The following is a 16690-nucleotide window of genomic DNA, read 5'->3' as shown; positions in this document are numbered from 1 at the left end:
TTTTAGGGCCAGAATCGCCCCTGAACTTTTTTTTAAGTAGCCAGACTGCTCCAATTTTAATCAACATATTACTGCATTTGTCTCCGATATGGTAGGAAATTAAAAGAAATTAAACATGGATGGATTTTAACTGTGACAAGATGATTGACAAGCCAGTTTACGGTGTCAGGATGCATGTAACTAAGCAACAGAGACCAATCGTTAAAGACGCTATTTTATGATAGTATGTCCCAAAGTTTGTCTACTCTTAAGCTACACACTCAAAAATATGTACTTTTTTTTCCCACAAAAAGAGTATACTTTTAGGGTGTAGAATAAGTAGGCGAATTGGGATGCTGCACATCTCTGGGGAAAAAAAAATATTTGAAGTGTAATTTCATCGTTTAGTTTACATGGAGATGGCGGGGTTTATGACCTATACTGGGTCCAGCCACCTGGGGGCGATCAAAACATTTGGCCTCACTTTTCAGGACTTGTGTGGCACATCCGGTGAAAACAGTGAGTTCATGCGCATGTGTATTACTAGATGCATAGTGCATCTCTACAAAGTGATATCGCCACCTACTGGCTGTTTCTCTCCCATGTGGATCCTCTCATGCGTTTTCAGATGTGCCGACTGATTGAATCTTTGGTCACAGTGTGAACACTTGTAAGGTTTCTCTCCAGTGTGGATCCTCTCATGTTTTTTCAGATGTCCTGAATCACTGAATCTCTTGTCGCAGTTTGAACACTTGTAAGGTTTCTCTCCAGTGTGAATCCTCAGGTGCCGATTCAAATCTGCAGCTCTAATAAAACTCTTCCCACACTCAAAGCACACATGAACCTTTTCACCAGTATGTATTTTCTGATGAACTTTTACATTTTGCAGATGATAAAACCTTTTTCCACACAAAGAACATGAATGTGGTTTCTCCTGTAAATGAACTGTCAGGTGCTTCTTCAGGCCTGAAGCCCACAAAAATGTTTTTCCACATTGATCACATTCATGCACTTTCTCTCCAGTGTGGATGTTCATGTGTGTCTTAAGGGTTCCTTGTTCTACAAAACTCTTCCCACACTGGTCACATGTGAATGGTCTCTCTCCAGTGTGGATCCACATGTGAACCTTGAGATTCTTTTTGTGTGTGAAACTCTTCCCACACTGATCACATGTGAACAGTTTCTCTCCACTGTGGACCCTCATGTGAACCTTGAGATTCCTTTTGTACGTAAAACTCTTTCCACACTGACAGCAGATAAAACATTTATTGTCTCTTCTTTTCAGTAAAGAAATACTTTCAGTCTGTGAGTGAATTTTTTCTCCAGTTTTGATATGATGATGTTTCTCCTCCTCTTCACTCTCCTCAATCTTCAGTATCAGGTCTGAAATGATAGTAAAATAAATTACAACAAAAAAAAAAAATCTGAGAGAAATGTAAAGTAAAAGTAGACAACAGCTAGAAATCTAAAATCAGCTAAATATTTCCATGAACGAGGTACATTTACTTTCCAGTCATTATTTTTAAAACATACGCACAAATCCCATGTTCCTGTAGGGAGAACTATTAAATGTTTGAGCAATTACACAATTATCTAACATAATTGTAATGTGTGTTGTTCAGGGAAGGAGGATGTGGGAACCAGCGAACGTTTAACAACTTCAATAATAAAACAAACACAAAACTAAAGTAAAAAAGCGGCAGCCCCTCATGGACGACAAACACATAAACATAACATAAAATAATCCAGGCCTGGTCCTCTCTCGTCCTTCACTGTCATCACTCCTTATTTTATACTTCTGAAGTCAAGCTCACTATCAATCAAGCCACCGACCTTGCACCATTCTCACATCCCTCGGCCTCATCCTACCTGCCACAACAAGGTTATAAAATTTGGAAAATAAAACCTTAGATGAATAACAGCACATGATATATTACACCGTGTCATTATTTATTTAACAAAAAACAGGCCAAAATGAAACACCCATGGGTGACAAAGTTAGGACACCATTACTGTTAACATAGGAATTAAGAAGGTAAGTAACGGTCAGGCACTGCTAATCAAATGCCTTTGATTAACTGATGATCAGCAAGTGTGATCAACTCTATAAAAGTTGAAGTTCTGGCAGTGTGAGCATCTGGACACTTCAGGTGTGTGTTAACAAGGCCAAGGAGGAACGACATCAGCAATGATCTTAGAGAAGCAATTGTTGCTGCCTATCAATCTGAGAAGGGTTACAAGGACGTTTTCAAACAGTCTGAAGTGCATTATTATTCACAAGTGGAAAACATTCAAGACAGTTGCCAATCTTCCCAGGAGTGGACGTCCCAGCAAATTCATCCCTAGATTAGAGCTTGCAATGCTAAGAGAAATTGCAGACAGCCCAAGGGCTAACACCTCAAACTCTACAGGCCTCAGTTAACATGTTAAATGATAAAGTTCAAGACTGTACAATTAGAAAACGACGGGACAAATATGGAATGTTTGTAAGGGTTGCCAAGAGAAAGCCTCTTCTCGCTAAAAAAAAAAAAAGCATGGCGGCATGGCTTAGAATTGAAAGTTGCATCTGAACAAACATTAAGACGTCTAGAACAATGTCCTTTGGACAGGTGAGACCAAGGTGGAGATGTCTGACCATAATGCACAGTGCCAAGTTTGATGAAAACCAAACACAGCATATCAGCACAAACACCTCAATCCAAAAGACAGTAATGCTGGTGGAGGGCTGATGATTTTGGGCTTGTTTTGTAGCCATGGGCCCAGGGCATCTCACAGTCATTGGGTCAACCATAAACCCCTCTGTATACCAAAGTTTTCTAGAGTCAAATGTGAGGCCATCTGTCCCACAGCTAAAGCTTGGCCAAAACTGGGTTATGCAACTGGACAATGATCTACCAGCAAATCTACACCAGAATGGCTGAAGAAAAAAAAATATATATATATATCAAGGTGTTGCAATAGCCCAGTGAAGTCTAGACCTCATCCCGACTGAAAACCTGTGCATTAACTAAAGGCTGATTTATACTTCTGCGTCGAGTGTACGCCGCAGCAACGCCGTAGCCTGACGTGCACCTCTTCAAAAATGTAACAATGCGTCAATTCTACGCGGACCGCAAGCGCTGTGATTGGTCTGCTAGAACCACTCCCTCGGGTCAAAAAACTGGCGCGGAGCACTCGGAAAAGAGCGAGCACTTTCAACTTCCATATGAATGAAAAAACAATCTGTTTCAGAGGACACATGAAGTCAAACTGCAACAAAAGTCATTACTTATTTGCCGCTTCTCTGACAACGTACATGACGAGCTGCTTCTTCTTCGGCTTTTGTTTTGATACTAAATATGACCACGGACACTGCCTCCTAGTGGTCTGCATGCACGTCGATGCGGACAACGACGCAGAAGTATAAATGAAAACATACGCATAGCCTACGGCGCAGAGGCTTCGGTGTAGGTCCGACACACAAGTATAAATAAGCCTTAATGCTCACAAACCTCAAACTGAAGCAACGTTGTAAAGAAGAGCGGGTTAACTTCCTCCAGAATGATGTGAGAGACTGATAAAGTCTTACAGAAAATGATTACTTCAAGGTATTTCTGCTAAAAGTGTATCCACAAGCAATTGAATCATAGGGTGTCCTAACTTTGTAAACCATGGCTTTTCCGTCTTAGCTTTATTTTTGTTAAATAAATAATGACACAGTGTGATATATCATGCGTTTTGTTCATCTGACTTTTTATTTTCAAAATTTTACGACCTGCCAAGCACTAGATGATTGTTTTAATGTCCTGATGCAGAAAAGCATGGAATACAATAGGATGTCCTAACTTTTTCACATGACTGTAGAAATTGTCCACTATATTATTTATTGGTTGAACTGTTTTTTCACAATTCTTTTCCTACCACAATCACCAAATCTGATGAACTGCTTTAAATCCTTATTGTTCTTCAACCTTATTAATGAAGAATCATGAATAAACACCAACCTCTTTGTTCTTCAGTGTGTTTCATTCTGCAGTGTTCTGGATCTCTCATCTTCTCACTGTCCTTCAATAAACTCTGTCTTTGCAGATTTCAGCTCTTCCTGATGGTTTGATGCTCATCTTCACTTGTAGACTGATGGGAATATTCCAGCATTTATTGGTGAATTGCAGTGGGAGGAGCTTCACTAAAGGAGAAGGAGCAGATCTGACAAAATCAAGAAGAAATCAGTTCCTGAGTTTGTTTTTATACTAATTCACACATTTTAAGTATTTATGTTCACATATCTATCTATCTATCTAGTAGGGGTTGCACCAACTAGTCGACTTGCCATGACGCTTTAAGCATGACATCGACTAGTCGCTGGTCATGGCCTATAGAGGGTGCAACAGGATAAAAATCTTTGAAGTCCACATTTACGCTCCGTATCCTAAAGTTAATTACAGCGCTCCACAAGATATGTTTGATTATACGATCTGGATACTCAAAATTGATCGGGTGAATGCACGTTTTAAATAGCTCATTGTACAGGTAAGTTAATCACCGTTCTAGACTGCACTGCTATACGTGCACACCATGTGCAGATAGATCAAGAATCATTCAGTAGCACAGAAATGTATTGTCAGCACTATTTTGTGATTTATTAATAAACTAACTTAGAAACTGAAAAGATCTAGCAAATATTTCTTAGTAAATAAAACACACAAGTTCACTATTAGTAGAGAGATGCTGCCAAGTAGAATTAATTCACACGCAATCGCTCTCTCACTAATGCATTCATACAAATGTAAAATTCGGTGAGAAATAACAACCCAAAGACAAAAGAACTGATAAAAATAATGACCCAAAGAGAAATGTTCCAGTCTCAGCTCGAGGTTGTTCACCCAGAACGCATTTTTTCTTTCCAAAACGCGAAACGTGGGCAGTGGAATAGGAAAAAAGCAAGGTCTAGAGATGCGTTTTTTTTTTTTTTTTTTTTTAAATGAACCGATTTGTACTTGAGCGGCACGTTTTTATAACGGCATGTAGAATGCGCGAGATGCTGCAAAAGATGCAAGACGTGAGCACCACAGTCATATACACGTCTGTCTATTGTGTATTTACAAAGAAAAACAATCGAAAAGTAACAAATTGGAAAGGAAAAATGCGTTCTGTGTGAACGGACCCATAAATGACGTCATCATCGACTAGTCAACTTCGACTTTAATCACATAAATGTTGACTTTAAAACAATATCTGAAGTCGCTCAACCCCTACTATCTGGTAAAGTAACTATTATGCTTTTTACTCTTCATTTTGGCTTAAAATATTGTATTAAGTATCATATTGTGAGTTCAGTATCAATTTGTTTCGAATCTTGACATGAGTGTATTGTTACAGCAAAGAAAGTGTAAGAGTATAGTATACATACAATATATGTGTCTAATTTCAATGCTATAATAATGCTAAATGTAATATAATGTAATAATATAATGCTATAATGCCTTTGTGTAGACATTTAAAGATGGCCACCTATAGGCATGACTGCTTGGATTTATAAGAAATTGTAACAATTTAAAATAAGAGTCCATTTGTTACAATAACTAAGGTTATTAAAAAGTATTGTTCATTAATTAATTTCAACATTTAATGCATTTTTACATGTTAAACTAACATGAAGATATAATTAATATATTAATATTTTTATATATTCATAAGGTACAGTGCATTTTCATGATTCAGTAGTGTTTTACTTTTTTTGTAATAAAGTTCAGCACTGTTTTATTTGTAATGTTTGTTTTCATCCACTCAAGCTCTAATAAATGCCATTATGATGCTTACCTATATCTTGTATATGTCACAATAACTGATGGTGTCTGTTGACACCAATAAAATGATCTTAATGTGGCAATTTACAGATATTAAGACATCATAATGAATGAGGTGAAAACAGGATTTATTGACATGAAATAATGAGGCTTTTCAGCTGCTCTGATAATAGTGATGATCCATAGACTATCAATACTCATTAAACAAGACATTCAGGATCAGCAGCAGATCATCTCACTTTATATTAAGTATTTGCTGTTAGAAACAGATTGTTTGAGTCAGAATGCTGAAAGCCCACAAACATGCGCTAGCATCTGATCGTTTTGTGTGAATAAAAACAAGGAAATAAAACCATCTTATTAAAAAAAATTAGATTTTAGTTAGCAGACACACAAATAGCGACGAACCCAAAGAAAACATTTTAGAAATGACCTCGTAAATGTTGCTTAAACAAAACGTCTTACCACGAAATAGCGTGAACTGCTCACCTCAGACGACTCGAAGCTGACTGAAGGTGCGAGCGAGCGAGCGAATGATGACGTCATCACCGCGAGACGACCAACGGTAGATTAACAAAAACGCGCCAAATACTGTTTAAAACGACAAAAGATCTAGACAGAGTAGATATATAACAAATTGAAGAAATATATGTTTTTCCTGACGCAAATATACAAACAGACAATAAAAGTTGTCAATAAAAAGTAAAAAAGTAAAGATAATATATTAATAAAAAAGTAACATTTAATCAATGATTACTCAAAAGCAAGTACAAAAATTAAATTAGTAAAATTAAAATTAATGAGATGGATATCTCCTTTCCAACTTGAGCATCAATAATCAGTAGGCTATACAAACCATATCTAGTTTTGATACATTAATAATCCGAGCACATCAACCATATGTATTAAATAAGATTGAATTTCTCAGAACTTTTATTTTCACTTTACCACAACAACTCAAACTTTGTTTCTTTAGCACTAAATAATGACTAAAACACAATCTATCACTTTTAAAATATTTATTCACAGACATTAATAAATAAATAAATCATTGTTTGACTTTAACTAGTATATAAACAAATGTTAGTCTGTTTTTAAAATACAAAATAGAAGTAACTGTATTTCAATAGTTATATTTTAAATGGGTGGTAATCAAATTATAGTTACATCCGAAAAGTATTTTAGATTACCAAAATGATGACTTTGAATTTAAATGTCATTTATTTAATTTAAACATTAATGTAATCTGTAATGGGCAATTAATATAAACATCAACTGGTGATTCTCAGACTGCAAAAGCATCCTAAGCTAACATGCAAAATTGTAGTAATTTTAACAAAATTAATGGGATCATAAATTTGATCAATTAAAATTGAAGACAATTGAGTGACACACAACTATTACAAAAAGTGAAAACATTTACCGATGCTCAAGAAGGAAACAATGCAGGGGTGTAAACTTTTAACAGGATGATGATGATGATGTGTAAATTTTGTTTAATATTTTGTTTACAGATCATATTTTTTAATTTAGTACTCCCCTTGAGAAGCGAAAATCAACTTAAAATTCAGTTAAGATCAACTTAAATACTTTTGTTTATCTAATAAGTAATCTTTTGAACTTAAAACTAAAAAAAATATAAAAAATAGTTGAGCCAACTTGAAAAAGTAATATCACACTCACTTTTTTAAGTTATCGCAACTAATTCACTCCAGTTAAAGTCAACTTAAAAAAAGTTTAATCATCTAATGAGTACAGGTCTTTTGAACTTAAAACTTCTTGTCAAGACAACCAAAGAATGTTTAGCAATGCAAGCAGCTCCAATCCTTCATAGTTTACCCATTTCACCCGGGCAAATAATTTGCAAAAGCTGCAATGAAAAGAACATATCACTCATATGTCTCATGTCAACACAAATCTCAAACATGGTTATGATCAACAATTGTAATTCAATAATCATTAATAATAATTTTTTTTAAAAATAATAATTACCTCATATTTTTTTTCAAGCTGCAATGCATGCTGGGAACTGACACAACATTGTTGAATGTAAAAATGTTTGTTCAAATAACTCAATTTGTAAATTTGGGACAACATTTGGACAAGTTTTAGACAAATGCTTGAGAATCTCAGATCAACAAAAAGAATTTGTTAGCAACAAATATTCTGTGGGTCATATTTGGAGTTTCTGCACAAGAGCGCCCTCTGGCGTTCAGACGGAGCAGCATTTAGCTGTGCTTCATTGACAAGCTGCGCATCAATTTTTTTTTTTTTTTTTTTAAATTCACAGCCAATTGCTAAATCGCGTGTGGTTTAATTTTGATTAATCATGCAGCCCTAGTGTAGGCCTATGTTGGATTACTATTTGAGTCTATTTACTTTGTTTTTCTGCTTTCAGAATTGTAACTCAGTAATGTACACTCTTTCAACTTAAAACACGTAGAAATTCACAAATACTCAAATATCTAATTTTCAGCCAACATGTAATTTCCCTTTAAGGACCGTGGAGTAACCTCAAAAAGGGCAGCTGAGGCCGGTACGAGCCGACACTTAGGAATAGCTGAATCCTTTGCGAAATCTGTCAAATACAGCCGTGAAAGTAACAGACATAAATGCCTTACAGCCGTTGTTATGCAGTATATAGTGGAGAATAGGTGGAGAAACCTGCATTCAAGTCAATACTTCAAAAATGTAACAAGCAATTCGAGTTGCCAGGCAAAACCGCACTGCCAGAGCAGGTTGAAGAGAAGAGATCTGGTGAAAGCACAAGCAGAACTTCAAATCCCTCAACATGGCCTCATACTGGTAAGTTATGAAATGTAAACTATTTGAAACTGAATTTCCATATCTGCTTGTCTGGAGAGAGCTACGTTACTGTGTCATCAGTCAAACCCGTCCTGAAACTCCTGACAGAAGATATGCTTAAACCATCAAATGAGGATACCACCTTAACATCAGACATAAAGAAAAAAATGTGCAGGGTTCTACAGGTGAAGTATGAACCAGATGCCTTACAAAAACTTTTGACAAAGGCCTGTTTTTTTTTCTTCTTTTCCTAGATATAGAGGGATCCAATGAGATACCAATGAGACGGATACAAATTCCGCACTCATCGAAGAGATGCTGGGAGTGGAGACCTGAAAGTACATCAGTGGCTGGAGATGAAGGGCAATCAGTGGTGCCACCTGCAGCAAAGAAAAAGACTCTTGGAGACCTACTGAAATCACGGACAACCTCTACATCAGCATCCATACCTATGAGAGCTCGAGCAGATAACGATATCCAGAGAAGATTTCCACTGCTTTCCAAAGTTACGTGCAAGTACATGTGTATTTGAACAACAAGCACACCATCAGAAAGGGTTTTCAGTGCCGTTGGGAACACTGTTACCCCTATGCGATTTTTCCTGAAACCACAAAAGGTTAATATGCTGGTTTTCCTAGCACAAAACAAGGACATTATAACCCAGGTCTAAATCACATTCATTAATGCTAAAGTAATATTTCATTTATTCTCTGTATTTTCATTTACACTTTGTTTTCATGTGATACTTAATATTCTTTAGTTTTTCAAGTTGGAAAAGGCATGTTCTTATTCTCATTATTCTCAACTCATTGTCACAGTTAGGTTCTGTTTTGTGTGTTCCTGGTTAAGTTTTGTGTTCTAAGCCTGTGTGCCTGTTAATTTTCCCAGTTTCCCAGTGTTTCATTGATTGATCCATTTTACCTGTTGCCTCCTCGTTAGTTCTCCTGTGTTTGATTCTGTTATCCCCGTCATCAGTCTATTAATTACCTTGTTAGCCCTTTTGTTTGATCTGTGCATTTAAAGGCAGGAACACACCAAACCGATGAACTATTGGCGACAAAATCAGACTGCAGGGTCCAAATTGGCCACGTAGCACGTCCGTTCTGCACCTGCGCAAGATGAAATGCCTTTCCGTACCAGCAGGTGGCAGTAGCTGAACAGCCAATCAGAATAATCGGATGGTCCGATTGACCGACGAGCTCCGACGCTGATTCAACATGTCGAATCGGCCCAAAAAAAAAGCAGACGAGGACCAAATTCAGCCGACGGTGCAGAACACACTGAGAAAACTTAGTCGGCCGACAAAAAAAACTACCCTACGGCTGACTGTTGGATTGGTGTGTTCCTGCCTTTAGCCCTGTGTTTCTGTCAGTTCAGTTGTCTGTTATTTGTTGCATTTACGACGTTGTTCTGTTCTGTTGTTCCTAGTATCCTGAGTTTTTTAATTAAATCCTGTATACTGCTGCATCGAGATTCTGTTTTCTACTTATTTGCAACATGCGTGTGACACGCTTATCACGCTATTGAGCCACCCATAATAACCGCAAGGATATTTCTTCACCGCGACAACCCTAATTAATATACACTGCCTGGCCAAAAGGCAGTGTTGTTTGGAATTAAATAGGCAAATAATTAAGAGTGTAAGACTGGATCATTATTGCAGTGATTATTGTTTATAACATGTTATATATATGTTTGGCAACAGTTCTTCTAACCCTAACTGGTGGAGTGTGTAGCATTTCATTTCTTAAACAACAATGTAGGAAGACACATCATTGCCATATTCCAGGATGACAAAAATAATAGTATTTTTCTGGAATAAAGAAGTATTTCATGTTAACCAAGTTGTTTTTTAAATGAGGAGTAAGCTATCTAACTAATCTTTTTTATTCTTGCAGTGCGTCGGTTATGCGCTATGATATTGTGGGGCAAATGAAATTAATGACGTTTTTTAGCTTTTAGTATGAATATGTTCACCTTAATGTTATGAATAAGCTGGTGTGTTCCAAATCAATGACAAAATTTGCATTAAGGAGATAAAAGCATTCAAAACTTACAGTCTCTCACTTCCGCTACAATGGATCACAGATTTTCACAACATCACACTTCAGCTTCTCATCAAAACCTCTGTCTAATCAAATGCTCTCTAGAATCTGAAGTCCCGCTGAAATTGGTCACTTGTTCACACATTTACTAGTTTCTACATGGTGAATGGCACATAGTGCACTATATAGAGGATAGGGAATGATTCAGACAGTAAATATGTTTTCTATTGATGCGAATGAAGTCCGTTTTTCAGTATAACGTAAACCGCCAAAGAGCACTTATCCGCAAGTCGGCTCAGACCAAGAAAGGTTTCAGACCCATTTAAATTCTGCACAGAATGCTGTATTTTGAAGTGAGGTTTAAAACAAAGGTTTTACTGACTTTAACGTCTCTAGCCGAGCTGTGATAAAAACAAAACGCTATTGGCTATTTAAAAAAAGGGAAGGGGCTGTTCGATATATCGCCCTGTCTTCCTGTTTCAGTTGAAATTACATCAACACACTAAATAATGCTGTGCGTTCCAAGACATACATTTCATTCACATTTCTATTTAGGGGCATAAAGAGTTAATTAACCCATAAATTCAGACATTATTTACTAACTTTCACGCTGTTAAATCCCCGTGTATTTTTTTTTTCTTCTGGACACAAAAAGTGATTTTGGTCAACTTCGTCCTGCTGGTTTCTGTTCATACAATATCAGTCAATGGCTGACTTGCAAAAGCTTCATGACATTATTTGATGATGCTTTTGAAGCTTCTGAAAGTTGGAATCCATTGTATGAACAGAAACCAGCAGAACAAACTTGACCAAAATCACATCCTCAATGTCCTTTGGTCTTTTTCTAGATGCTCTTTCTGGCTCTGGGCTCAGGGCAGGTGGAGTGATGGAGGGTCTCATCTATAGCACTGTATCATTTCCAGGATCTCTGTGGCTCTTCATCCTCAGTGCTCACACCAGTCTGAGGACATTTCACATCCTACAGAAATGCACAAATATAATACAAATGCAGTCATCTTAACAGCACAATGTCATTTGATTTTTGTATGATCTTACTTTATATGTTTCAGGTTTTCCCTTTTTTTTGTTCACAAATGCCGCCGTCACTTTGCCTTGCAGGTCCTGCTCCACCACAAAAGCTCTGCAGCAAATGCACAGAAATCAAGAATCAGAAAAGTGCTGTGATAACTGTGTTTGAAATTACAATAATTAAAATAAACTATAAACAAGATTTAAATAGATTTTTTATTAATTTCTGTAGTATATACTCACTCAAAGGCATTAATGGCAGCATTCCTTCATCAGCCTCTCTCCACCAGATAAACACACGTGCTACACGGAATTTCTCAAAAATTACTTCTTGCAGCTATATTTATGAATACTTTTTGTTTGCTAACATAAATTATATTATCAAGATGAGTATTTTGGGTGGAGAATCCCCTCAGTGGACTCTCTTGAACTTGTGACAATGAGGAAAATATAATGTTCAGAAATCTTAGTAATCTATTATTCTGACAATCGCAGGCTAAAATCCTGTTCACACCTAGGATAACAACTAGATTATGTATGTAACCCTCGTTCCCTGAAGGAGGGAATGGAGACGTTACGTCAGAACAGACTGACGAATGGGGTCTCGCCCAAGAAGAACACCAAGTGACGAAGAGATTCCACTTCAGGGCATAGGCCTGTATAGTAGACAAGGCTCTAGCCGAAGCGATGGTAGCAACCACCTGAGGTGGCAAGGTACCTTACCGTTCCGCGACCTGCCCAGAACCCACACATGCAGGTTCCAAAGATCTGGATGTGGGTGCCCCATTTCTGAGAAAGAAGGTCCTTCCTCAGAGGGAGAGCCAGAGAGGGGCTGTTGCGAGGAGAACTAGTTCGGAGAACCAGGTCTGGCCGGGCCAATACGGCACAACCAAAAGGACCTGCTCCTTGTCCTCCCTGATCTTGCACAACGTTTGTGGCAGAAGGCTCACTGGGGAAAACGCATACTTGCGCAGGTCCCGCGGCCAGCTGTGTGCCAGAGCATCCGTGCCGAGCGTGCCCTCGGCCAGGGAAAAAAAACAACTGGCAATGGGAATTGACTGGGGAGGCAAACAGGTCGTCCCCAAAGTGTTCCCCAGTCAGCTGAACCAACTAGATATGGAGTCTCCACTCTCCGGGGCGAGACTGTTGCTGAGAAAGCTCGTCAGCCACAAGATTGAGTTTGCCCGGGATATGAATGGCACAAAGCAACCTCAGATGCTTTTGACTCCACAAAAGGAGATGGCAGGCGAGTTGCGACATGTGACGGGAGCGTAGACCTCCAACTCAAGGCAATTGACATGCCACTGAAGACTGAAGGGTCCCGTCCAGGAGTCTGATGCAGCATGTCCATTGCACATGGCGCCCCACCCCGTAGCAGAGGCATCTGTTGACACAACAACATGCCTGGACACCGGACCTAGGGGAATACCAGCCCGTAGAAATGAGAGGTCCAATTACTGGGTAAAGGTCCGAAGGCAAGCTGGAGTAATGGTCACTCAGAGCCTGCCCTGTTGCCATGCCAATCTTGGGACTCGGCCGTGCAGCCAGTGCTGAAGCGGTCTCATATGGAGCAATCCCAATGGAATAACTGCTGCTGCAGATGCCATATGTCCCAGGAGCCTCTGTAATATCTTCGGTGGAACCGCTCTCTTGCCTCTGAACTGAGTCAGGCAGTTCAGCAGAGACTGTGCACGAGCTGTAAGCTGTGCGAACATGGAGACCAAGTCTATTTCCATACCGAGAAAAGAGATCCTCTGCACAGGGGAGAGTTTGCTCTTTTTCCAGTTGACCTGAAGGCCCAGACGGGCGAGGTGTCAGAGCACAAGATCCCTGTACTCGCACAACTGATCTCGAGAGTAAGCCTGAATCAGCCAGTCGTCGAGGTAATTGAGAATATGGACACCTTGACCCTTGAGCCGCCGAGGCAGAATATGTTTAATAGCCTCAGACAGCTTCTGTGCGGCAGAGAATTGTTGGGCTAAACTCTCTACCTCTACCGTCGAAAAGGCCAGCCTGAGAGACCAGGGAGTTGAGAAGCTGAAGCACTCAGGGGAAATGCCAAGCCAAACAGGAAGCAGGACAATCTGCTGAAATACTCCGTCACACCAACACCAACTGAAGATGCATTGAAAACACTTGGTGACAAGCAGAGAGATGTGCTCAGCTCCGAAGCGAAAACTTGAATGGGAGTTGCTCGCGCTGATCCTTATATACCCACACTGTGTGGGCGCAGTTCACGATGCAAATATCGCAGACTGAGGTAGTCAGCATACCATTGGCTTGTTTTGTTAACGTTCTAAAGTGATTGGGCTCTCGGGGTGAGACCCCATTCGTCAGTCTGTTCTGACGTAACATCGAACGTGACCAATTGAAAGGGAACTACAATGATAATGATAAAGATATAGTTAAAAAGTCATTCTAAGATATAGTTCAATAATTCGTTCTAAAAATAAAAGAATAGCAGAGTCCACACCACAACTATAATGATAATGGCACAGAGAAACAATATTGTGGAAACACTATCTCATTAATGAAGAATAAGGAATAAACACCAAACTCTGTTTTTCAGTGTGTTTCATTCTGCAGCATTCTGGATATAACATTGAAAGAATCAATTATTTTATAGCTGAACAAATGAATCGTCCAGCATTCACTTGAATGGGCTGTAACTATCAACTCTGTAATGGATATTACCATCCAAACTAACAGTGAAAACACTATTTATCAGCACGATAAGATCAGCAGTTAAGACATTAAATTTGTAAGCACACAACATGCAATACAAATGAGACTTTATTGATTATTCAAACACAAAAAAGTAATACCTAACACAAACACATGCACATTCATGAGTTGCAGAAAGAAAGAAATTGAAGAAAGAATGAGTTTTAAGAGAGTATATACCTATACACTTTTTTAACATGACTTGAAAAAAACTATCAATTATTAATTTAACCCTTCTATCGTTTCTTAGGAGGGGATATTAAATTTATATCAAACCAGTTTGACAAGAATTGTACATGCTTTTTTTGTCTTTGATGGGGATTTTCTTGTGTAGCATCCTTACTGAAAGGGATTTCCCCAGTTCATTGATTCGCTCAGTTTGACAACGCTGTCGCCTGTTTGCAAAAAACATTTCCGTTTTTATTGTTGTGTAAACATACCCTCACATTGGAGAGATTTTATGCCTCAATGGTATTATTGTGTCACGTTTGGTGAGGATGCATCTTCACACTTGAAAGTGCTGGATCTGAAGATGAACTACTTACAGTGATCGTTTTTTGTATGACTGTGTAGAGCAGATGATCGAGTGAAACTCTTCCGACATGCAGTGCAGTGATACGGTTTCTCTCCAGTGTGGATCCTCTCATGTGTTTTCAGAAGGTCTAACCGATTGAATCTCTTGTCGCAGTGTGAACACGTGTAAGGTTTCTCTCCAGTGTGAATCATCTCGTGTTTTTTCAGATGTTCTGACCGCCTGAATCTCTTGTTGCAGTGTGAACACTTGTAAGGTTTCTCTCCAGTGTGGATCCTCTCGTGTTTTTTCAGGTCTCCTGAATGACTGAATCTCTTGTTGCAGTGTGAACACTTGTAAGGTTTCTCTCCAGTGTGGATCCTCTCGTGTGTTTTCAGATGTGCTGACTGACTGAATCTCTTGTTGCATTGTGAACACTTGTAAGGTTTCTCTTCAGTGTGTATTCTCTGGTGCATTTTCAAATCTCCAATTGTAATAAAACTCTTCCCACACTCAAAGCACACATAAGCTTTTTCACCAGTATGTCTTTTCTGATGAACCTTTAAATTTTGTTGATGTAAAAAACTCTTTCCACACAAAGAACATGAATGTGGTTTCTCCTGTGAATGAACTTTCAGGTGGATCTTCAGGCCTGAAGCCCACAAAAACGTTTTGCCACATTGATCACATTCATGCGGTTTCTCTCCAGTGTGGATGTTTATGTGTTCATTAAGGGTTACATGATTTGTGAAACTCTTCCCACACTGATCACATGTGAATGGTTTCTCTCCAGTGTGGATCATCATGTGACACTTGAGACTCTTTTTGTATTTAAAACTCTTTCCACACTGATCACATATGAACGGTTTCTCTCCTGTATGGATTTTTGCGTGTTCCTTAAGATGTCCTTGTTGTTTAAAATCCTTCCCACACTGATCACATGTGAAGGGTTTCTCTCCAGTGTGGACTAAGATGTGATCCTTGAGATTCTTTTTGTTTGTGAAACTCTTTCCACACTGATCACATGTGAACGGTTTCTCTCCAGTGTGGATCCTCATGTGGACCTCGAGTCCCTGTTTGCGTGTGAAACTCTTTCCACACTGACGGCAGGTGAAACATTTCTTGTCTCTTCTTTTCAGTAAAGAAACACTTTCAATCTGCAAGCGAGTTTCTTTTCCATTTTCGACAAGATGTTTCTTCTCTTCACCCTCCTCCAGCATCATGTCTGTAATTAAAGTAAAAATTTACATTTTAAATAAATCATAAAAATCATCAAAAGCAAAACACTTTCTTGTGTGCATGAGCAACCTGTCTCCCGACTCTGTTCATGGCCACTCCTCAAGCTCCAGTTGGCCCACTTTGGACCAAGGTATTCAGCAGGCCAAAAAACCCTGGCCGTTGGTCCAGAGGAAGCCCCAACAAGGCCCGATCAAGCCCCAAAAATAACAGTGGAAATGCGACTGGCATTGGCATGCACTAGCACGCTTGCCTTTGACCCGAAAGTGAAAATGCAGCTATTCTCTTACTCTCAGGAGCCTGAAAGGAAGAAACATTGGAGTCATGGGGCCAAGCAGACGGGGCTAAGTGAGCTTAAGCTGGCTCATATCCCATATTCCACATGCCTCATTGTCCCTACAGCAAGGGGATTCCCGGTGCTCTTCTCCCAAGGAGACCAGCGCCCTCATCTTGTGCAAGTGGTTTGGTATGCGTTTCCCAGGTAAGTGACGCATCCGGCCATCCACATGATGTAAAAGAAAACATGATTCATCAGACCAGGCCACCTTCTTCCATTGCTCCATGGTCCAGTCTGA

At 39.0% G+C, this 16690-nt stretch overlaps 2 protein-coding genes across 5 annotated transcripts in view; both read right to left on the bottom strand.

The window, feature by feature from the left end:
* LOC125263094 (zinc finger protein 91-like) overlaps window positions 1-16690 on the bottom strand; it is a 31250-nt gene that overhangs the window by 13320 nt on the left and 1240 nt on the right. Inside the window, exons 1-2 of one of the 4 annotated variants that reach the window (XM_048181963.1) lie at window positions 6231-6545; window positions 3963-4144 (exon numbers count right to left, since the gene is read on the bottom strand). The exons of 1 other annotated variant lie outside the window; for it this stretch is intronic. In XM_048181963.1, coding sequence (XP_048037920.1) covers window positions 3963-4011 — 49 coding nt within the window. In that variant the 5' untranslated portion in view covers window positions 4012-4144; window positions 6231-6545. Of the gene's footprint in view, window positions 1-3962; window positions 4165-6230; window positions 6546-16690 lie in introns of those variants that run through there. 2 more of the 4 variants (XM_048181962.1, XM_048181959.1) reach the window with 2 other exon arrangements.
* LOC125263101 (gastrula zinc finger protein XlCGF57.1-like) lies at window positions 14420-16102 on the bottom strand. Its single transcript, XM_048181983.1, has 2 exons — window positions 14914-16102; window positions 14420-14763 (listed from the first exon to the last, which is right to left on the bottom strand). Exons 1-2 carry the CDS (start codon window positions 16100-16102, stop codon window positions 14708-14710), a joined length of 1245 nt encoding a protein of 414 aa, XP_048037940.1. The 3' UTR covers window positions 14420-14707.

Source organism: Megalobrama amblycephala, linkage group LG2 (assembly GCF_018812025.1).
Source record: "Megalobrama amblycephala isolate DHTTF-2021 linkage group LG2, ASM1881202v1, whole genome shotgun sequence".
In the NCBI taxonomy this organism is placed as follows: Eukaryota; Metazoa; Chordata; class Actinopteri; order Cypriniformes; family Xenocyprididae; genus Megalobrama; species Megalobrama amblycephala.
The sequence above is the reverse complement of the archived record's forward strand: the minus strand, read 5'-3'. Positions and strand labels throughout refer to the sequence as shown.

Bases quoted from the DNA above. Each gene is read 5' to 3' on its own strand.
- LOC125263101 (XM_048181983.1), bottom strand. From the start codon at position 16,102: ATGATGCTGGAGGAGGGTGAAGAGAAGAAACATCTTGTCGAAAATGGA. The intron at 14,764-14,913 runs GTAAGTAGTTCA...TTTTGCAAACAG, and splicing joins TCATACAAAAAACGATCACT to GCGACAGCGTTGTCAAACTG.